The sequence below is a fragment of the Neoarius graeffei genome, chromosome 9 (assembly GCF_027579695.1).
Source record: "Neoarius graeffei isolate fNeoGra1 chromosome 9, fNeoGra1.pri, whole genome shotgun sequence".
Classification (NCBI taxonomy): Eukaryota; Metazoa; Chordata; class Actinopteri; order Siluriformes; family Ariidae; genus Neoarius; species Neoarius graeffei.
Genome location: NC_083577.1, coordinates 25,493,159 through 25,517,685, shown reverse-complemented (window position 1 = coordinate 25,517,685; position 24,527 = coordinate 25,493,159). Strand labels below are relative to the sequence as shown.

General features: G+C 41.3%; 1 protein-coding gene across 1 annotated transcript; it reads left to right on the top strand.

The window, feature by feature from the left end:
- The first annotated feature begins 11,726 nt into the window (after nucleotides 1-11,726).
- LOC132891400 (interferon-induced protein 44-like) lies at nucleotides 11,727-21,016 on the top strand. Its single transcript, XM_060928909.1, has 4 exons — nucleotides 11,727-11,807; nucleotides 12,012-12,183; nucleotides 13,251-13,336; nucleotides 20,816-21,016. The coding sequence occupies exons 1-4, from the start codon at nucleotides 11,727-11,729 to the stop codon at nucleotides 21,014-21,016; spliced, it is 540 nt and encodes a 179-aa protein (XP_060784892.1).
- The last annotated feature ends 3,511 nt before the right edge of the window (nucleotides 21,017-24,527 follow it).

The window sequence follows — 24,527 nt, the reverse complement described above, 5'->3', positions numbered from 1 at the left end:
TCATCTGAATTATGTCTAACAACTATGTGCAAACAAATTGTAAGTGCAGACTGTACCTCTAAATGTATGTCCTTTACCAATGGCCAAGTGGTCATTTGGGCTATTTTTCAGATCACTTGAGTGGATTATGAAATGTAATTTAGATTTGGAGTTGATTTGGTAGATGTAAGATTTTCGTTTCCTGAAACCTGGGAACCCAGAGTAATGATATTGGCTCTTCTGTTCACTTTTTGCTACGCGAAACACACCCACTGTATTAAACACAGTTGAAGAAAGGTATATCTAAAACCACTCATGAATGAGCAGATAGACTGAATACTGGATGACCTGTTTGACTCTCAGCTGCTTTTATGGGGTTATTCTAAAACATCATTAAAACCCTTTGGTGACTGACCCCTTGAAAATGGTTCCTCCAGGAACAATGACGTTTCAGTTGTCAAGACAATGGAAAAACTAAAATACAAAAACAGAAAGATACGTCACAATGCTCTTGTGCACAAAACAAAATGCTCTTGTATTTTAGTTTTTCCGTTGTCTTGACAACTGAAACGTCATCGTTCCTGGAGGAACCATTTTCAAGGGGTCAGTCACCAAAGGGTTAAATGGTAGCCTATAGAATAAGTCAAGTGTAAAGTCCTTTCGAATTAATGTTTAGTATTTTAAATTGTATTTCAGTGGACTGACAATGATGCCATACACTTATCATGCTTAATTGGTAATTGTCATGACAAGATTCAAAGTTGTTGATAGGTTATAGTAGAGTTCCTTTGCATGTGTGAAGTAGAGCCCCATATTTAGCAAATGCCTCAAAGTGATTTTTGATGGCTTTGACCATTCATCTCTCAAAAATACAACCACCAGACAATGAAATTTGTATCTTTATTTCCATAAGATAGATGGGTTTTTATCCAGTGGTTATTTTTAATTTGCTTTTTTAAAAATAATGTGGGATTGTTTACTAGCACATTTTATGGAAATATTCAAGATAGTTTCCATGAGCTTGTTGGACAATGGATAGTTTCACTGTGACTGAGCTCTAATCAGGAACAGGCAGGGGCATGTTTAGCCTATTTTTGGGGGTGCTCAAGCACCCCCAAAAACGAGCTCAGCACCCCCTAGCTCAGCACCCTCAAAAACACTGCTTTTGGACGTAATTTTCAGAAATAAGTGCCCTTGCGCACTGCGCAATCATTGCGCAGTGCGCAAGGGCACTTATTTAATTCATTGCGCCGCAGTGAGCGTGGGCGTGTGTGTGTTCTTGAATTCACCTGTTACGTGATAGTTCTATGACCAGTAAAATACCTCTCCTCCTTGCATCCCCTCTGATTGGGTTGCCTGTCTGCGCGAGTGCTTGCTATGACATGCTGTTTTTTTTAACTGGATTCCACGCCGATGAGGAACTCGAAGTAGCACCTGAGTCTTACTGGCACAGCGAGATATGAAGGTACGGACTGGAGTTACAATTGTTAAACACAACACAATAATATGCATAATGCAATATTGATGTTCCCTGGTCTATGAACAGAATGATAAAAACGACATTTATCATCCATATCGAGATACTTTTGTGCAGAGCTGTACAAGTGCTACGGTGCTAGACCACCGTGTGTTAGTCAATTTTATTTAATGTTAATTAATTAATTAATTAATTCATTCATTCATTCATTCATTGTTGTAAACAACTGTAAACACATTAACAATTACCACTGTTAAAAATGAATAGCTCCAACATTACAAATGCTACTGCATTGTTTAGTTAAAAATATCTCATCTCATCTCATTATCTCTAGCCGCTTTATCCTTCTACAGGGTCGCAGGCAAGCTGGAGCCTATCCCAGCTGACTATGGGCGAAAGGCAGGGTACACCCTGGACAAGTCGCCAGGTCATCACAGGGCTGACACATAGACACAGACAACCATTCACACCTACAGTCAATTTAGAGTCACCAGTTAACCTAACCTGCATGTCTTTGGACTGTGGGGGAAACCGGAGCACCCGGAGGAAACCCACGCGGACACGGGGAGAACATGCAAACTCCACACAGAAAGGCCCTCGCCGGCCCCAGGGCTCGAACCCAGGACCTTCTTGCTGTGAGGCGACAGCGCTAACCACTACACCACCGTGCCGCCCTAGTTAAAAATATAACGTAAATATTTGTGTCAGTGGTTGTAAATGTGTAGATATCATAGTTTATTGGGTCAGCTTCTGTTAAAACATTGCATAAGTCTAGTCTTGTCTAGTCTAGTCTTCTTGTCTAGTTAAGTCTAGTCTAAATGCGGAATAAACGTGGAAACACTGTCGTTCAAGCCAGGTGCCTCTGTCAGCTCTGGGGGCTAAGCACCCCCAAAGATCAGATGCTAGAATCGCCCCTGCTGAGGTCAATTCTCACCCTGCATCTGCTTCAAAATTTTACTTTGATACCTGTCCCATCATCCCCAAAAGCATCTCAGATTGTAGGTAAGAACAATCTGAGGCTATCATGGATACAAACTCATTAAAGCTGGACAGTTGATGACTGAAAAGACCAGGGGATTCCCCCTCCCAATTTTCAACTTTTCAGTTTCATTGAGTCAGTGTTCATGATAACAGAGTGGAACCCAGTGTGGTTTTCTGCTGTTGTAGCCCAACCACCTCAAGATCAATGCTTTAAGCATGCTGATATGCTTTTCTGCTCACCATGGTTGTAATAAGTGATTATTTGAGATAATTTTTCCTTCCTAGAAACTTGAACCAATCTGGGCATTTTCCTTTGACCTTTTTTCAACAAGGCTTTTCCACCCACAAAACTGTTGCCCACTGATTTTTTTTTTAGTTTTCCACACCACTGTCTGTGAACTCTGTATGACTATTGTGTGCAAAAATCCCAGGAAATCAGCAGCCTCTGAAATACTCAAACCAGTCCATCTGGCACCAACAACTATTCCATGGTTTCAGTCACAGAGATCCAATTTTTCCCCCATTCTGATGTTTGACATTAACATTAACTGAATCTCTTGACCTGTATATGATTTATTTTTATTTATTTATTTAGCATTGTACTGATGCTTCCACATGATTGACTGATTAGATAGCTGCATGGATGTGCAGGTGTACCTATTAAAGTGGATGGTGAGTGTACAGTTATCGTTGTCCTAATTGCATCCCTTTTCCATCAGTTTTATTGTAGTTGCTGAATAGTTCTTAGTAGTTACATGAATAACATTGTTTAAGCTGAATAACAGAGTTATAATCTTAAAAACAGAAATTGAATGACAGTCACTGATGATAAAGTCCTCCCAACATTCTTTAAAATTGTTGAACCTCACATGACTTAAACCTGCTTGATTTGATTTCAAGCTAGTCACTAAGGAAGGTGTTTTTAAACTCCTGTCTCAATGATTTGAGTTTTAAAACATATTTAACATGTCTGTTGCTGTGTGTGTGTGTGCGTTTTTTTTTTTTTTTTGTCTATCTTGTCTTTCCATCAAAGCCCCTGCCAATGGTCAAATATGCAAAGTATTTTTTAAAGAGATGAGATGGTTTAATTGATTGGGTACCCAATCAATGGTTGCAAGCATGGTTTTTGCAACCATAGTTTGCAGAAAGCTATCTCACTAAAGTAAGGAAACTTTACAACTGTACAGGGCCTAGCACGATAACACAGCTGACTCATGTGTCAGGGTGCAGGCACTTACAGATGCAGTCACAGGGGAGAGCGAGTGCATCACAAACTGGGAGCCAATTCCAAATTGTGAAACTAATAACAAGGTTAGTGTTGAGAAGGGGGTCGTACAGACAGTGTGTCAGAGATAAGGTGAAAGTTCAGAGTCAGGGATTAACAGAAAACAGGGTCAAAGTCATGGAGAGTCAATAACTCGGGATAAATGGCTCGGTATGATCCGGTATGGATACAATGAGTGATACTTCACACTAGGTGTTTGTGACTGAGTCTCTTGAATAGCTGTAGTGATGATTAGAATTCAGGAGAGGGAAAGTGCTGCAGTGCTTGGGAGTTATAGTCCATGGCGGCCATGTTTGGAGGCTGCCCCAAATTCGGATTGCTGGTGTTATTTCTGACATCATGGTTGAAACCACCACCCCAACAAAGCAATTAAATTCCTCTTCAGGTGCTTACTTAAGATTTGGACACTCTTTCAAGACAAAATTTAAATCTTTAAACTTAAAATGGTAACATTAAGTGATGTTAAGCATGTCACTGCATACCCAGTCAATTAAACCATCTCCTCTCTTTAAAAAAATACTTTGCATATTTCATCATTGGCAGGGTCTATGGTGGAAAGACAAGATAGACAAAAAAAACCACAACACAACAGACATGTTTATTCTGTTAATAATAAAATTCACATTTAGTCATTTTGTATTTCCTTGCATTTTGTTGGGGGTTGGTTGAAGAAGCCTAGTCATGTTGAAGTCGGATGGCAAATTGTTTATCCACAACTCTGGATTATACGAAAGAGGGAAAGCACTGTTAAGGCTTAATTTTAAAATATAATGTAGGCCTCATGTTTCCAATAGAAGGTCTATTGCAGTAGTGGATTTCGATTGCCTCACACTTTGTTGTTGTGCTATCATACCCATCCTTGTTTGTTCTTGGCCACAAAAATAGCAAGTTACCCTGAGAGCACAGAATAAAAATAAAATGTAACTGTGTCTGACAAGGATAAACTAATATTATTGAGCTGATGAACTGACTCACCCATTCTGCTTGCTGCATCTCTGACATGCTTCAGTTTTCCAATAAAATCTTTGTTCATCATCAAAATCTTGTCAGCTGGTGCGACAAACACCAGGCAGTGCATCTGATCACTCAGGCTGGGATTTTGGTTGTAATAAAGGTTGCGTTTAGACAGTGGAGTTTCTTTGTTAAACTGAAGAAAAGATGTGTTGTGTGGTCATACAAAATTGGCTTGGATGATAGTACAGTTACGCTGGTTACACTGGTAGGCTTTATACTGACATAGTAACATACTGATTTGCATATGGTGTGAATATCCAACCACAGGAAAGTGAATTGTTGCACACTAAAGGTTAAGTGTTATCTTAACCCTCTTTCATATGCCCTTTTAAAGCAAGGATGAATTTAAATTAAATTTTCACTTGATAAAGGGATTGGCAAATATGATTTTATATTGTAGATTTATATGATAACACAAGCTATTTATTTGGTCTTGCTTCATCCATCAAAAATTGGATAAATTCACACAGTATGGCTACTTATTGTAATGCGGTTATGATGCCAATAAAGTTGGAACTGCATCTCTCTTCAGTGTTAAATGCTGAATGAAGCTTGCTTGATGTTCTTCAAGGTTTGAGAAACTGTCCAGAGTGAAATGACCTAACTTATGTTTATTATCTTTATTATAAATGAAGAGCTCTTTTCCAAAATGCTATAAATCCATTTTGATTGTTTTAAGAAAAATGACTTTTTTTTACACAGACCCCCCAAAAAAAACCTCATTCCTCTGATTAAAATGGTTTATTAGAAAAGTCTGAACATGTCCAACTACAACCTCCAAATCTAGCAAAATTTTGGTTGATTACATAACCAAAACTAATTTTTTTTTCCAAAATGATATATATCCATGAGTTTTAACTTTTTTCCAAATCGCTATAAATCCAGGAACTCAGTTTTGCCTTATTAACTGCTGTGTTTTCACCTGCTGTTTCAAAAGTCTATGTTCCAACCTTGCAGGACATAATCAGTATGGGTGCAGGTAATATCTGAGTTCCTCACTGGATGTCCAACCTCACAAAAAGGACCACCCCTCAAAACAGAGTCAAATCCATATTTTGCTTTGTATATGGGACATGGTTCCTTTGACAGAACATAAAAACATGTAAAGTCTGCCACTTTGAGCCCAACCTCAGAAACAGGACCACCCATCCCTCTGAATGGATCACTCATTTCTGGATTTTACATTGACTACAGGACCAAAGATTAGGAATGTTGTCACAAGTCAAGAACAAGAACAATCAGTAAGCCAGGTAGGAAACTCATCAATCATGTGGACCAAATCATCAAAGGTAAACCAAACAAATTTCTAACAACTAGTAACTTCTGGAAAAAGAAAAAAAAAACATGAAAAGCTAACACAAACTAGTGTTTTCTTTGATTGACTATGACAATATAACCAAACACTGGAAAGTTCTACACTGACCCTGACAATAGAAATTTTTACTCTGACTCTTCATCACTCTGCTGTGCATTTTCATTGACATCACACAATGCATCACAATAAAAGGCCTGAACTTCACATTTCTGTCAAAAGGGCTAAAACATCATGCTTCTTTGCATCCTTAACAGTGGTCTGCTTTGGGAGTGGGGCATGCTTTAAGTCAGTCCACCGCTTGCCTCTTTTCAGTACACTGTGGAAACAGTACTCCCAATTGAATACTGTTTTGAATCCAACTTTGTCAGTACTCAGATCTAGCATGCGGGCTTCACTTATCTTGAAGGTTCTCTGAGCTCTCACACACTGCTTTGTCGCAGACCGATAATCAAATGCCTCCCAATCTACAACCCCGATTCCAAAAAAGTTGGGACAAAGTACAAATTGTAAATAAAAACGGAATGCAATGATGTGGAAGTTTCAAAATTCCATATTTTATTCAGAATAGAACATAGATGACATATCAAATGTTTAAACTGAGAAAATGTATCATTTAAAGAGAAAAATTAGGTGATTTTAAATTTCATGACAACAACACATCTCAAAAAAGTTGGGAAAGGCCATGTTTACCACTGTGAGACATCCCCTTTTCTCTTTACAACAGTCTGTAAATGTCTGGGGACTGAGGAGACAAGTTGCTCAAGTTTAGGGATAGGAATGTTAACCCATTCTTGTCTAATGTAGGATTCTAGTTGCTCAACTGTCTTAGGTCTTTTTTGTCGTATCTTCCGTTTTATGATGCGCCAAATGTTTTCTATGGGTGAAAGATCTGGACTGCAGGCTGGCCAGTTCAGTACCCGGACCCTTCTTCTACGCAGCCATGATGCTGTAATTGATGCACTATGTGGTTTGGCATTGTCATGTTGGAAAATGCAAGGTCTTCCCTGAAAGAGACGTCGTCTGGATGGGAGCATATGTTGCTCTAGAACCTGGATATACCTTTCAGCATTGATGGTGTCTTTCCAGATGTGTAAGCTGCCCATGCCACATGCACTAATGCAACCCCATACCATCAGAGATGCAGGCTTCTGAACTGAGCGCTGATAACAACTTGGGTCGTCCTTCTCCTCTTTAGTCTGAATGACACGGCGTCCCTGATTTCCATAAAGAACTTCAAATTTTGATTCGTCTGACCACAGAACAGTTTTCCACTTTGCCACAGTCCATTTTAAATGAGCCTTGGCCCAGAGAAGACATCTGCGCGTCTGGATCGTGTTTAGATACGGCTTCTTCTTTGAACTATAGTGTTTTAGCTGGCAATGGTGGATGGCACGGTAAATTGTGTTCACAGATTATGTTCTCTGGAAATATTCCTGAGCCCATTTTGTGATTTCCAATACAGAAGCATGCCTGTATGTGATGCAGTGCCGTCTAAGGGCCCGAAGATCACGGGCACCCAGTATGGTTTTCCGGCCTTGACCCTTACGCACAGAGATTCTTCCAGATTCTCTGAATCTTTTGATGATATTATGCACTGTCGATGATGAGATGTTCAAACTCTTTGCAATTTTACACTGTCAAACTCCTTTCTGATATTGCTCCACTATTTGTCGGCGCAGAATTAGGGGGATTGGTGATCCTCTTCCCATCTTTACTTCTGAGAGCCGCTGCCACGCCAAGATGCTCTTTTTATACCCAGTCATGTTAATGACCTATTACCAATTGACCTAATGAGTTGCAATTTGGTCCTCCAGCTGTTCCTTTTTTGTACCTTTAACTTTTCCAGCCTCTTATTGCCCCTGTCCCAACTTTTTTGAGATGTGTTGCTGTCATGAAATTTCAAATGAGCCAATATTTGGCATGAAATTTCAAAATGTCTCACTTTCGACATTTGATATGTTGTCTATGTTCTATTGTGAATACAATATCAGTTTTTGAGATTTGTAAATTATTACATTCCGTTTTTATTTACAATTTGTACTTTGTCCCAACTTTTTTGGAATCGGGGTTGTACACCATAGATGTATCCATCTCATCTCATCTCATTATCTCTAGCCGCTTTATCCTTCTACAGGGTCGCAGGCAAGCTGGAGCCTATCCCAGCTGACTACGGGCGAAAGGCGGGGTACACCCTGGACAAGTTGCCAGGTCATCACAGGGCTGACACATAGACACAGACAACCATTCACACTCACATTCACACCTACGGTCAATTTAGAGTCACCAGTTAACCTAACCTGCATGTCTTTGGACTGTGGGGGAAACCGGAGCACCCGGAGGAAACCCACGCGGACACGGGGAGAACATGCAAACTCCGCACAGAAAGGCCCTCGCCGGCCCCGGGGCTCGAACCCAGGACCTTCTTGCTGTGAGGCGACAGCGCTAACCACTACACCACCGTGCCGCCCCTAGATGTATCCATTCCCCAAATTTTTCAGGACAGAATGATATTCTTCAGGTAGCAAGACTGTGTCTATTTTCTGAAGCTTTTGCTCAATTCTCCCCAAAACTCAGTCAGCTGGAAGAAAACTATGGCTCCTCATGGGGAATGTATACTCTATGCCAAAATTGGGGAAAAAAACTGCCGAAGAGCCATGAACATGTACACTATGTTCATGTCTCTTATTCTGTCTCGATTCATGTCATGAATCGCTGAAAAGGCGAAGTAGCCTTGACTGACAATTTTTTTCCCTGAAAACGGACCCTGAAGTAGTCATTGAGAGCCGATGCAATCATATTGCTGTCCTTGAAATTTTCATTTTCTAACCAGACATAAAGGTGAACATCATCTTTATTCTGGTGACTGTTCTGTCCATGGTGCACAAGAACTCCAAACAAGTACATGTACAATTATTTACTTTTTCTCTGATCTTTCTGCTTTTGTAGATGTTTCTCAAATTCTCCTTTGTCATTGGACATGCACAGTCGACTCTTGTCATGAAAACCACTTGAGGGATTCCTGTAATATAGGCAGGCAGTACACAGATAACTCAGTTAGTGACTAATTTCATTGTAAATCCTTGCAGTATGGTGGATTTTTGCAGCCTGATTAAAGATTTAGATATAAGGTTTATTGGATCTTACACTTTACTTATTGCAATTGATAGTTTCACTGTGACTGAGCTGTAATCAGGAACAGGTGCATGCTAATTAGTCCTAATGGCATGCACGTGCTGCCCACAACGCATGTGGATGTGACAGATGTAACCAGACAACTCTTTGACATATTAAGTTTGATATTCAATGGTAACGATACAATAATGATGTCAAGTGAAAGCGCTGGTTCACTGCTGTCCACCAGGCACCCAGCAGAGTCACACCATAATAAACATTGGGGGGGGTGCTGTGGGAGTGAGGTAGATGTAGGACGTGTTTTGCACAGGCTCCGCTGGAATGTGACTTTTTTACACTTTTATATTACACTTTTTATTTGTTTTGCCGGCGTTAAGCTCTATTATTGCAGCCTTTCACTTTATGTAAACTTTTTTCGCTTGTGGGCACTCTATGATGGCAAGCCGTGGGAGAGCCGATGATACTAAAGCAGGCCGCAGCAAGTCCTGGCTATCACCTCAACCACAATCCCCAGATCAGCCAGATGCTAATGCTACCTTGTTGTTGAACATGAGGGAGATGATGGATGAAATGCGCTCAGACATCCTCAGTAAGTTTGAAACCACCATCTCGGTAGCAGTTAAAAGAGAGATTGTGGCGCCTTTGGAGCCCTTTGAGAACAGACTCGCTTCATATGGCGAAGCGATCGCGGACCTCGAGTGCTCGGTGAATGCTAATGACAGGGAGCTAGCCAACCTCCAAGCTAATGTTAGCAAGCTAACCACCACTGTTGACTCCCTGTCAAAGAAGTGCGAGGACCTGGAGAGTCGTTCAAGGTGGAATAATGTTCACCTAGTGGGCCTGCCTGAGGGTACAGAGGGTCCTCATCCCACCGAGTTCACAGCCCAGCTCCTACAAGACTTACTCGATCTTCCCCGACTTTACTGCAGTAAAAAAGGAGCTCCATTCCTGCCTGAATGTCAGGTTTGGTCTTCTTTACCCGGCAATGCTACGCATCACTCTGCCCAGCGGACAGACCCACAGGTTTGAGGATCCGACATTGGCACTGAACTTCATTGAAAAGAATATTAAAAAGGGAGTCACCCCGGACACTACTTAGCTAACATGTTAACTTGATGTTTTGCTGTTATTGCTGCTGGCCTTGAGGACTACAGTTGCTCCTCACCAGGGTTGCCTTGGTTTCTTAATGTGTTCAGTGAGCTACACTTCTGAGGCGACACTGATTTTGTTTTCTTGTTTACTCCTTGCTTTCTCGATTTTCCCTAATTTGGCTTATGATGGCTATTTGATTGGAATACAGGAATACCTCAGGTAAAAACTGTCGCACCGTAGGTGCCCTTTTGATTTATCACAATTGATTGTGAGATGCTGCAAGTTTTTTGTTTGTTTGCTTGTTTGTCTCTTTTCTTCACATTATTGTTCGATAAGATTGTTTTATGTATCAATTTAATAGTTAGCTTTCGCTACCCGGCTTAATTCTTAGTACATTTATTACAGTGTAATTTCATTGACGTAACTTCATGTCACATTTCCAACACCTAAGTAGTTGTAGTTCATTAGCTGTTTGGTATAGGTTTTTTTTTCAGAACTATAAGAGGTGTGACAGATTTGCGTGCATCTCGTTTGGGGGATGCTTCTGCTAAAGTTTGTGTGGGTGAGAAGGGAAAGGTATGTGTGTGTTATGTTTGTTTTTGTCTTTCTTTCTTTCTTTCTTTCTTTCTTTCTTTCTTTCTTTCTTTCTTTTTGTTTTACGTCAGTCAAGTTTTTGCTTTCAGTTTTGCTTCAGATCACTATTACATAATACTATTGTTACCTAGCCATGATCCCATCTAATGTAACAACATCATCCAGTGGGTGTGACATTAGATTCATGAGTTTTAACTGCAAAGGGCTCAATAATCCTATAAAACGAAGTAAGATACTGCACCATCTTTACTGAACCATCTTGGGGCCCATGTAATTTTTTTTGCAAGAAACTCACCTCAAGATCTCAGACCACTCTAAATTGAGGAGGGGATGGGTAGGTCAGGCTTACCATTCCTCATTTCAAGGCAAATCTAGGGGTGCAGCTATCTTGTTATATAAATCTGTTCCCTTTGTGCATTCAAGTACTATCTCTGACCCTAATGATAGATTTATTATAGTTACTGGTCAGATTCATAACACCCGGGTGGTCTTGGCTAATATTTATGCTCCCAATTTTGACGATGATGCTTTCTTTAAATGCCTTTTTCTAACTCTCCCTGATTTGTCATCACACCACTTAATACTAGGTGGAGACTTTAATTGCTGGCTTGACCCTCAGCTGGACCATTCCTCCCTCAGAGCTAGCGCTCCATCGAAATTAGCTAAAGTAATCCAGTCCTTTATGGAGGAATTTGCTGTCACCGATGTCTGGCGCTTTTGTAACCCTTCTAAGAGGGAATATTCATTTTTCTCTCATGTCCATCACACTTTCACCCGCATTGACGAGGTACTTTCAGTATGAGCAATTTACATTTAAAAATGAGGAAGGATCATTCCCTTTTACCTTCAGTGATGTAATGGGGGCAGAAGCAGAAGGTGGAGTCCACACTGAAGATATCATCCTTGCTTTAAAAGGTCATATGAAAGAGGGTTACCTGGTAAGATAACGCTTAACCGTAGTGTGCAACAATTCACATTTCTGTGGTTGGCTATTATCGAGCCTACAGTAATCACACCATATGTAAATCAGTACGTCACTATAATGTCATTATAAAGCCTACCAATGTAACCAGTGTAAGCAGACTGTCATCCAAGCCAGTTTTGCATGACCACCCAAACACTTTTGTTTTGTATTTCTTCAGTTTAACTCTGCAACTCCACTGTCTGAAAGCAATCGTTATTACAACCAAAATCCCAGCCTGAGTGTTCAGATGCACTGCCTGGTGTTTATCACACCAGCTGACAAGATTTCGATGATGAACAAAGGTTTTCTTGAAAAATTGAAGCGTCTCAGAGAAACAGCAAGCAGAATGGGTGAGTCAGTTCATCAGCTAAATAATATTAGTTTATCCTTGTCAGGCACAGTTACATTTTATTTTTATTTGGTGCTTTCAGTGTATATTGTTCTTTTTGTGGCCAGAAATGAACAAGGATGAGTATGGTAGCGCAACAAGAAAGTGTGAGGCAATCAAAATCCTCTACTCCAATAGACCTTCTTTTGGAAACACGAGGCCTAAGTTATATTTTAAAATTAACCTTAATAGTACTTTCCTTTTGTAGAATCCAGATTTTTGGATAAACAATTTGTCATCAAATTTCAACATGAATAGGCTACTTCAGCCAACCACCAACAAAATGCAAGGAAATACAAAATGACTAAATTTAAATTTCATTATTAACAGAATAAATACATTTGTTACTTTTTTGCGCATTTCATCTTTCCTCCATAGACCCTGCTAATGGGGAAATGTGCAAAGTATTTGTGAAAGAGATGAGATGATTTAATTGATTGGATATTGCTGCAACATGCTTTGCATCACTTAATGATATCATTTTAAGTGATCCTCCTTATACAATTACAAAAACATTTCATTCGAATATTGTCTGAATTGATGGTCATGAAAATAGCAAGAAATTATACAATATGCCAAATGAAGAGCGTCCAACACACAGTGACTTCTGCTTTATGGTTCTGTTTATTTTTTTTTTATCTGTAATCGAGCATCTTACTAATTTAAATTTTGTCTTGAAAGAGTGTCCAAATCTTAAGTAAGCAACTAAAAAGGAATTGAATTGCTTTTTGGGGTGTTTGAAGCCATGAGTTTGTGTTATTATGCTAGACCCTGTACATTAGGAAAGGTTTCTTACTTTAATGAGACACCTTTTTGCAAGTGTTGTTGGGGTCACATCATGAAAGGCGGGGTATACCCTGGGTAGGTCATCAATCCTCCACAGAACTAACACAGAGATGAACAACCATTCACACTCATGGGCAATTTGGAGTAGCCAGTTGACATATTCTGCAAAAATCCACCACACTGTGAGGATTTACAATAAAATGAGTGAGTTTTTAATCTGTGTGCTGGCTGCTTATGTTACAGGAATCCCTCAAGTGGTTTTCATGACAAGAGTCGACTGCGCATGTCAATTGACGAAGGAGAACTTGCGAAATATCTACAAAAGCAGTGTGGGTGCAATCAGTTAATTATTGAAATTAAGTGATCAATCTCGTTAAATCAGTCTCATTAAATTTTGAAGGTTAATAATTAAAATGAATCAATCCCATTGAATCATTTACTTTGACTCACTTGAAGTGAATCATACCATAGAATCAGTCTCATTCAGTGAATCATTTAGTGAATCGTTCAATGAATCGTTTAGTGAATCATTTGGTGAATCGTTCAATGAATCATTTAGTGAATCATACCATTAATCCTGGTGCTTAATAATAAATTACCAAACAGCTAAATTATGGTACATTTCCAAATTATTAAGATCACTTACCATATTATATAACATTTGCACCCTTTTTGAATTCTTCGAGATGATTGGGGACTTCAGATATTGTTGTTCACAAATAAACACAGTTTGTTTAATAAATGAATTTATTATACAAAGATAAAAAGATAAAAATAATAAATCAATATATACAAGCAGTGAGGTGTGTGTGTGTGTGTGTGTGTGTGTGTGTGTGTGTAGGACTTAACCATGTGTTTAGCCTCGTGTAGCTAACTACACGTGGTGGAGGCCTAGCTTGTTGGTAGCTAAACAAAAGAATGTTATCTAAACAGAACAAAGGATTAGCTCTGTGTTTAGCCTCGTGTAGCTAACTACACGTGGTGGAGGCCTAGATTAGCCTTGTGTTGCTAGTGTGTTTGTGAAAGGCCCTATGGCCTAGCTAAAGTGTGTTTGTTAGGCCTGGTGAGGCCTACTGAGCACGTGTGGCTAAAGACAAAGGGAAGCTATCTAAAGTGTATCAGGCCTGGTCAGGCCTGGTGAGCATGTCTTCTCAGTAACAAAAAGATTCCACACTCATAACATTACCAAACTCACTGAAACCTTGATAAGGTCAAAATGTATGATAAAGAAATTAGTGTTAGTCAGAATAAGAGAGAGAGAGAGAGAGAGAGAAGCATGCGCAGCCTATCTATTAAACAATTGAGAGAACATAGAACAAAATAAATCAACACGCTGCGTGTCTAACAGTGTAACAGATAAACCTGGGTTTAAATTCACACTATTTCAAATAAAACAAATTCCTAAGACTATCCTAATTATGCCCAAATGCCAAAATCTTACTTAATCCTGCCTTTAGCAAGATATGAAGAACTATTCGCCGGTGTAGTCTCGGGCCTCGCCGTGGGAGCACGTGAGCCGCTCGTGATGGAGGCGGAGAAAACTTTCTGGTCCAGCGGAGCACTTGGGTGGTTCCCGTGGAAAGCAGAGGATTCTTGGTCCGAACCTCAGCGTTCGTGAGGAAAAGTCTCTGATCAGAATAAGATGCACAGCGCTTTTGAGTTAAAAAGGATTCAATCGCTTCTTAACTTTTGACTGCCTGGGCTGCAGTCGTGACGTCACTTCTAATGCAAGTAAACTGGTTGTAACTCAGGTTGAGTTTAAAGATCGCGCGACTCTAGAGTTTACCTTTGCCAAGGGTAAGAAGCAAAATCGCGCTGAGTGATGGATCTTGCAAGAAAGAAGACGTCTTTTTTGGGTGGAGAGCGCGCCTCTTTATACATCCAGATCCATCGGAAGCCAGACGTGAGAGACAAAGATGGAAGCGTTGTCCCATTGTTTTATGTTTCCTTGTATGATGACGTAGATGATCCCGCCCACGCGTGACGTAGGTCACACGGAAGTGGACTGGGAATTGTAGTTCTGACACAAGATGGCGGCATGATACCTACAGTCCCCCTTTTGGTCTCAGGGGTATGACGGAGTCGTAGCACTGAGAGCACCGTATCGTATCATCGCCGTGTCCATAGTCCTTGAGGTAGACTTGTCCTGTGCAGTTCATGGTGTCCTGCAAAGACTGTGTAAACTTGTGAGTTCCAGTAAGACAGTTGGAGACAGAGGCATTTTGGGCATATCACTATGGGCATTTTGGGCATATAATCATTATCTAACTAACTAGATCAAAACCACATCAAAAAAATTAAACATTGAACATGAAACATGTAGTATTCAATTTCCTATGCATAAAAAAAAAACAAGAAAAGAGAAGAAATGAAGAAAAGAAGTATTAGTGTTTGGGTTGGCAAACCTAATCTTCTAGAATGGTGTAATAGCAGTGGGTGGTCTGGCTAGAAAGCGTGCGCTACTGCGGCTAGCTGTCGGGGACACAGACCATCTTATCTGGCTAGGCGTGTAGTGTTATGTATGGGTTGCCTGGGCAGACCCAGTGGATGTCTTTCGTGAAGGTGCACATCTCTAAGTTTGTGGATTCACAGAAATGAGGATAGCACTGCCGAGACTATATGCCAGGTGTATTTGCGATGAATACACACTAGTAATAATAACGGATTTTAGTATTTTATCTACCATGTTATACTGAAGGGTTATTACTTCATTGGGTTGGTGAAGTCTGACCGGGAATGTTAGTGTACGCCTATGGTTGAGTGATGCGTACAAGCTAGGTGGACATGATGGGCCTAGCTGTCATCCACCCCCTTTTGGAGTGAGGACTGTTCAAAAGGTTTGATTCGATTAAATCGATATGAAAGCGTTTGATTAGGCCTAGATGTCCTAATGTGATACGCGACGGGGAACGGTTTTCCCACGATCGAAAGGTCTCGACCAGGGTGGTAGGAACTTCTCTGAGATTCGGGCGTAGTAGGCTTTGTGTCCTTCTACTCTCGAATTGAGATTCTTTTGGGCACCTGTAAAGATTGACTGTAGGTGGCGTTGTAGGTCGGCGACATGTTGATGTGCGGTGTATGCAATCGCGACGCTCATGGCCTCTGGTTTGTATAGGAGATGCGGGGGAAGAACCGACTCTCGCCCAGTCATCATCCCAAAGGGTGTGACTTCAGTGGCGCAATGAGGGGTGGACCGAATGGCCCTTAGCACCAAGGGAAGTTTCACGTCCCAAATTTTACCATGGTTTATGATATACTCTCGCAGCATGCTCACAATGGTTTGAATGGCTCGTTCAGCCTGACCAGAGAATTGAGGGTGGTACGCGATATGGAATTTCGCCTCGACACCTAACGTTCCACAGCGCAGCCATTACACCAGCGGTGAAATGGGTGTCTGTGTCTGAGTCGATGGATAGAGGGAGATTTTTGCCACTAGGGGGAATCGCGATGTCGGGTGTTTCGACATCGAACTCGGTGTGCAAAGACATGAACTGAGGTTCATACGAAATTTGATCTCGCGTGGCGCTCGGTTGATCGGTGTTCGCACTAATCTCGTCACAACAGGTTTGTGCATATTTTGTGGGATCCAACGACTGTGGGGTTTTGTTTTGTGTGAAGCTGACTAAGTTTATGTTGCAGGGCTTGGTTGGGATTGGGTCGCCTTGTGAGAGCCGTGTGTCTGAGAAATGGTGGTGAAGACTTTAGCACACGTGAGAAGCGCGTTTTGTGTGTTTGCCTTCGCCACCAGGGGGGGCCCTACATCCTGACCCTCGCCTGCTGTTTCAGAGGGATCTCCTCCCCCTTTCACGAGATATACCCGTGGTTCCTGGCCTAGTCATGCCAGCGAATAGCTTTTTGCCATTTTTCTTGGGCTCTGTTTTCTCTGTTGAGGGGTCTGACGTCTCCTGTAACAGTTCTTTAATCTCAGCCAACTGGGCTTTTAAAGAGTCCAGCTCTGAGTGGAACTCACCAGGTTGGTCTGAGTCACTGTGTTGGTCGTCTCTACCCTTGCGTTTAGAGCTACGGTCGGAACGCTTCTGCCGTTTCTGGTCAGAGCGGGGATGACGGTTTTGCTGCCAACCGTTTTGTTCCCTACGACCCTTTTCATGTGATGGGCGATTGCCATAGTCACTGTGGACTCGCCCTCAGTCCCTCCTGGCCTTACCTTGTCGATTTTTCCACTCACCCTTGTGATGGCTCGGCAAGGATCGGGCTGGACCGGAATTTTTCCAGGTGGGTCCCCCTTTTGGAGCTTCACCTCCTTCTAAGGTTAGCGGGGGCCCATTTGCATCCTGGAGCCTAAGGACTCTGGGTTCATCATCGTTTCCGTTTTTGACGATGGTCTCCCAGGTCATTTGGGCTAGTCGCCTAATTTCCCTCATCGAATAGCGACCTTGTCGACACGTCAGTGTGACATGGGTCCGCACGCTTGGGTGGAGGTTATGTAAGAAGAGAGATATGAAACCTCTATCTTCTTCCAACCCTGGTGCGCTACTACCTTGGAAATAGGCAGTACGTAGCCGTCTGTAATATTCACGAGGCGCCTCAGACCGTTTTTGTTTGATTTGTAATGCACACAATATCGCGGAGGTTTCGTCCGTGTATGGCGCATATTCTTCCCTCATGTAATTGCGAAGTTTCGAATAACTATCGCGAATGTTTGGGGGTAGTGTCTCTAAAAAGGCACGAACGCTACTACTGGAGGTCTTCCAGATTAGTCTCAGTTTTTCACGTGTCGTGGCGTTCGGCAGGTCCATCAGGCATCGGTCAATTTCTCGTAAATAGTTATTTACATTAGTTCTTTGATTGTCGGGATCGAATTGTTCGACATCTTTGGCAAGTAGGTCAATTTGCCGTAAGCGAAGGGTTTGGTGCACGTCCTTGTGCGACCTTCTTGGCTCTTCTGAGCACTCACTATCTAAGCTACTCTGGTGTTGTTCCCGTTTCGCACTAGATTCATAGTCTGATTCATCTGGAGATTGATCAGAGAAACTGAAGCGCACTGACCTAGGTGTGCTACGGGCCTGGGCTCGGGATGAGCGCAGGGCGGCTCCATCCTGGCTAGACGACGACGGAGTCGTGTAGCGAGTTGATGGAGTTTGGCGGGATGTCTGGTCCTCGACCAGATCATTTACGGTGTCCGGTTCGGACGCCTCTTCCCGCTCTGAGCTTTGGCGCATTGTTGGGGGTCTTTCACGCCTCTTGCGCTGCTCTGGGGGGGTCTGCTCCTGGGCAGCCCTCTTAGCAACCATTTCACCTTTCTCTAGCCGTTTGGTGCAATCATCAAGGGAGGTCTTCAAGAGCTCACACTCCCTATGTAAATCATTATTATCGGCTGTCAGCTTGGCGTTGCTGGTGGTCAGCCTTTCAACCTCTCCGCGGAGGCATCTGATTTCTGAATCAGCATTTTGGAAGTATGATAGGAATAGCTTACCTAGTGCCGCTTGGACACTAATAGTTGTTCTTTTTGGATCTCTCATATGTTTGTTTGAGTTATCTAAGTTGTTTTGGCATTCACTCTCACTCGTGTACTTAATTTTTGCCTTTTCGGAAGCAGAGCAGTGAATGAGGTCTGCAATGACCTCAAGGAGAGACACGTCTTGAGCGTGGTCTTCCATTTTTGAGACATGAGGGGATGCCATTTTACTGAGGCTGGATACTAGATAATTAATCAAGTTAATTATTAATTTAATCATAATTAATTAAGATTAACTATGTAATTAAGGTTTATTTGGAAATGCTCTTATCCTAAGTTGAATAGGTTATGAGTATTTGTGATAGGATTATCACGCTACTGTTAACCGTTTTAACACACCTGGGGATATACCTTAGCAGTTGCTGAATCAAACTGATAGTTTATTTGTTGCTGCAACAATATTTCAAGAAGTCAACAAACCAATCGGCCTCACACGGGGCACCAATTTAACTGTGGGTGCAATCAGTTAATTATTGAAATTAAGTGATCAATCTCGTTAAATCAGTCTCATTAAATTTTGAAGGTTAATAATTAAAATGAATCAATCCCATTGAATCATTTACTTTGACTCACTTGAAGTGAATCATACCATAGAATCAGTCTCATTCAGTGAATCATTTAGTGAATCGTTCAATGAATCGTTTAGTGAATCATACCATTAATCCTGGTACTTAATAATAAATTACCAAACAGCTAAATTATGGTACATTTCCAAATTATTAAGATCACTTACCATATTATATAACATTTGCACCCTTTTTGAATTCTTCGAGAAGATTGGGGACTTCAGATATTGTTGTTCACAAATAAACACAGTTTGTTTAATAAATGAATTTATTATACAAAGATAAAAAGATAAAAATAATAAATCAATATATACAAGCAGTGAGGTGTGTGTGTGTGTGTGTAGGACTTAACCATGTGTTTAGCCTCGTGTAGCTAACTACACGTGGTGGAGGCCTAGCTTGTTGGTAGCTAAACAAAAGAATGTTATCTAAACAGAACAAAGGATTAGCTCTGTGTTTAGCCTCGTGTAGCTAACTACACGTGGTGGAGGCCTAGATTAGCCTTGTGTTGCTAGTGTGTTTGTGAAAGGCCCTATGGCCTAGCTAAAGTGTGTTTGTTAGGCCTGGTGAGGCCTACTGAGCACGTGTGGCTAAAGACAAAGGGAAGCTATCTAAAGTGTATCAGGCCTGGTCAGGCCTGGTGAGCACGTGTTCTCAGTAACAAAAAGATTCCACACTCATAACATTACCAAACTCACTGAAACCTTGATAAGGTCAAAATGTATGATAAAGAAATTAGTGTTAGTCAGAATAAGAGAGAGAGAGAGAGAAGCATGCGCAGCCTATCTATTAAACAATTGAGAGAACATAGAACAAAATAAATCAACACGCTGCGTGTCTAACAGTGTAACAGATAAACCTGGGTTTAAATTCACACTATTTCAAATAAAACAAATTCCTAAGACTATCCTAATTATGCCCAAATGCCAAAATCTTACTTAATCCTGCCTTTAGCAAGATATGAAGAACTATTCGCCGGTGTAGTCTCGGGCCTCGCCGTGGGAGCACGTGAGCCGCTCGTGATGGAGGCAGAGAAAACTTTCTGGTCCAGCGGAGCACTTGGGTGGTTCCCGTGGAAAGCAGAGGATTCTTGGTCCGAACCTCAGCGTTCGTGAGGAAAAGTCTCTGATCAGAATAAGATGCACAGCGCTTTTGAGTTAAAAAGGATTCAATCGCTTCTTAACTTTTGACTGCCTGGGCTGCAGTCGTGACGTCACTTCTAATGCAAGTAAACCGGTTGTAACTCAGGTTGAGTTTAAAGATCGCGCGACTCTAGAGTTTACCTTTGCCAAGGGTAAGAAGCAAAATCGCGCTGAGTGATGGATCTTGCAAGAAAGAAGACGTCTTTTTTGGGTGGAGAGCGCGCCTCTTTATACATCCAGATCCATCGGAAGCCAGACGTGAGAGACAAAGATGGAAGCGTTGTCCCATTGTTTTATGTTTCCTTGTATGATGACGTAGATGATCCCGCCCACGCGTGACGTAGGTCACACGGAAGTGGACTGGGAATTGTAGTTCTGACACAAGATGGCGGCATGATACCTACAGCAGAAAAATCAAACAAAAAGTGAGTTATTTTGCTCGCATGAAATTGTATTATTATAAACTTTATTACAGGCTCTAGGCCCAATAACAAGACATACACATACATTAAAAAAAATTGATATATACAGTATATTTGCAATATTGTGATCATTGCAGAGATTCCCAACTACAATTTTGAAAGTAACAAATTAATGAAATTGTGTATATTTGTGTGTATCCAGACGGATGAATGCAGTAATGTACTGGGTGTGCCTGTGAACTGTATCTTCCCTATCATGAACTATCACGAGGAGACCCATATGAATGAGGACATAAACTGCCTGATGCTGAATCCTTTAATACAGATTATCAACTGGGCAAATGATTATGTGGTCAAAAGTTCCAAAAACCAAATTTCACATCAATCATGCAACGCGTTTTAAAGCATGAACCTTACAGTATATTCGTGTTCGTATCCAGATTTTAAAATGGCATAGAATAGAATGCATTTATTGTCACTGCACAAATCTCATCTCATCTCTTTATCTCTAGCCGCTTTATCCTGTTCTACAGGGTCGCAGGCAAGCTGGAGCCTATCCCAGCTGACTACAGGCGAAAGGCGGGGTACACCCTGGACAAGTTGCCAGGTCATCACAGGGCTGACACATAGGGCAGCCCCGGTGCTACACCGGAGTAAAAGTTGCCGTGTGAACACCCCTATAGACACAGACAACCATTCACACTCACACCTACGGTCAATTTTGAGTCACCAGTTAACCTAACCTGCATGTCTTTGGACTGTGGGGGAAACCGGAGCACCCGGAGGAAACCCACGCGGACACGGGGAGAACATACAAACTCTGCACAGAAAGGCCCTCGCCGGCCACAGGGCTCGAACCCAGACCTTCTTGCTGTGAGGCGACAGCGCTAACCACTACACCACCGTGCCGCCCCCACTGCGCAAACGTGCAGTGAAATTTAGTTCATCATAGGAGGGCAAAGCTACTGTGTATATGTACACCACCACTCTTGGGCAGTTCAGCCCAAGACTGTCCCACGTTAACCTAACTGCAGGTCTTTGAAATGAGTTTAATGATACAAATATATGACGTAATCTCATTCCCTGCTCCAGGTGCTACAGCAGATGTACATGTAAATTGAATTAAATTAAATGTCTGTGACAACCACCAGAGCATATTACTGAAATAAAATTGTTTCTATCAAAATTCAAGCACACTTGCAATTAATTGAAATATATTAAATAATTATTTCATTGGTGGACTCTTTGATTGTGACAAATGCGTGGATCGATCCCGACATAAGAAATAAATCATCATGATCAAATTCAAGGGGAAAATAAAACAACAACCATGATCCACAACCTGCAAAATGTCGAGTTACATGTGAATTTAGAGTTTTACCTCAGTGTTTCACAAGTTATTCCTAAGGCATTATCAAAGGATTCAGCATTGTCTAGATCAAGTCACAATACCTGAGTTTCTTCTGCTACCTCATCTATTTAATTAAAAGCTGAAGCAGAAATGACAGCTTTGATAGCACATACCGTAGTCCTCAGTAAGACACAGCTGTTGAACATGAAAGAAATAAAAACAAAACTATTGAGCATACGATGTGGAAAACACGATTGTAAATGCAGATTGTAAATGTAAATACTTAAGTACATAAAATCAGTGTATTTTACTCCTCAACCAAAATGCTTATGGACATAAAAATCTTAAAAAACACACCAAAGAAGAAATCATCATCATTAACAACAACACACCCTACATGTTCACATAGAGTGGATCAAAATCACACAGGAATAGGCTGTTTCTATTTCCCACTAAGTCCACTAAAAGGAACAGTTTCAATTTCACGACTTCTGCATGATCTATAACCCACACTCTATGTGTGAGTCTCTATTAATTCAGTGATTTCTTTGTACCCTGTATGTCTGACACAACTAAGCAGACAAATACCTTTTCTGTTGCTAAATCTTTGAACTTTTAACATAAAATATTTACATTTACAAATGAAGAAGGATCTTTTCCTTTTATCTTCAATGTTGTCATGGGTATAAAAGCAGCAGAAGGAACACACAACAGTGTGTGTCTTCCCACACAAGCTCACCCCTCGCTTTTCAGCATAGTTATCACATATGCCTTTAATATATTTCAATTAATTGCAAGTGTCCTTGAATTTTGATAGAAACAGCTTTATTTCAGTAACACACTCATTCACATTTTATTTCAGTAACACACTCTCACAGCCATTTAATTTCATTCAATTTACATGTGCATCTGCTGTAGGACCTGGAGCAGGGAATGAGTTTACTTCATCCATTGTATTGTTTAAGCTAAGACATTTTGTAATGTCTTATCCAGATTCATTTTATCATTTTATTTAGATATTAAAGAATAATACATCAGATCTGTGATCAGAAAAAGCATGATCAATACAACTAGCTGAAATGAGCTTATCATAAATTATCTTGTGTATAATAATTATAGCAATGTGTACAGTTGCTTTGTAGCTCCATATCAAATATCCCTTCTAACCAGAATTTTAAATTATTAAGTCTGTACTAATTATGCACACTGAATCAGTTCCGTAATACTCAGAAATTCAAACCCTTTCATACACTAAAGAAGGAAAATGAAATCTAATATTAACAATCAATGTTCAGATTTTGAAACAAAATATAAAGGATGCATGCTATCTGTATATTTGTATCATTAAACTCATTTCAAAGACCTGCAGTTAGGTTAACATGGGGCAGCCTTGGGCTGAACTGCTCAGGAGTGGTGGCGTACATGTACGCAGCGGCTTTGCTCTCTTAAGATGAACTAAATTTCATTGTACATTTCTGTAGTGACAATAAAGGCATTCTATTCTATTCTATGCCATTTTAAAATCTGGATAAGGAGGGGTCACGTGGGACCGACGAGCGCGATGGTCAGATAACTCTGAGCTCTTCACAAATCCCCAAACTCCGTTAATTTTTCGGGCTCTTTGTTTTCCAATTTAACATTTATCGACGGCATAGGTATAACAGTCTACAATATGTCGAAGAGTCAGACTCAGTTTTCGTCTCCGAGTGCTTCTCCCAGAGGGAAACGTTTGAAGCCTGCCACGGATGGTAGCAGTAATGACGCCATCTTGCTAGCACTTGAGCAACAACAAGGTAAACTTGAGGCTATGGTGGAGAGGGTGCTTCATGCCGCACTTGGTAGTGTGAAAGACTCAGTCAATGCATTACAAAAGGACTTGGTAGAACATATGACAGCGATGAAAGGCCTGGGTGAGAAAGTGGACCGCATTCAGTCAGAAACTCGGGGGCTGAAACGAGATTTTATTGCCGTCAAAACAGATGTGGAAAAGCTTCAAGACAAGCTGGCAGAGTTGGATGATCATGGTAGACGGAACAACGTGAGGCTAGTGAATTTAGGAACGAACAGAGAGGGAGGAGATGCCATCAGATTCCTGCAGGAAATGCTGCCTAAATGGATCCCCTCTCTTGGAACAAAAGTTGTACAGATTGAAAGAGCACATCGAATCTACTCCAACACGCCCAAGAAACCCAATCGTCCTCAGACTCTCATATTCAAAGTTCTAAACTACCAGGACCGTCAGGCCATTCTACAGGGCGCTAGGCAGGCTAAGAACAGTGGCGCTCCCATCAGGGATGAGGGTAGGGAGCTACTGTTCTTCGCCGACTACAGTAAGTCCACTAGCGACAAGAGGGCAGCGTTTAAAGCTGTGCGGAAAGAGCTGTGGGTGAAAGGACTATCTACTTTCCTGATTTACCCCGCTACCTTACGAGTTTCCTACCGAGGTCAGGAGCTGTCGTTCGAGACGGTACAAGAGGCGGAGAAGTTCAGCAATGGGCTGCCCGACCGAGCGAACATCACCAACTCTTCAAGAAGGAAGCTAACATTCCCTGCATTGAATGGA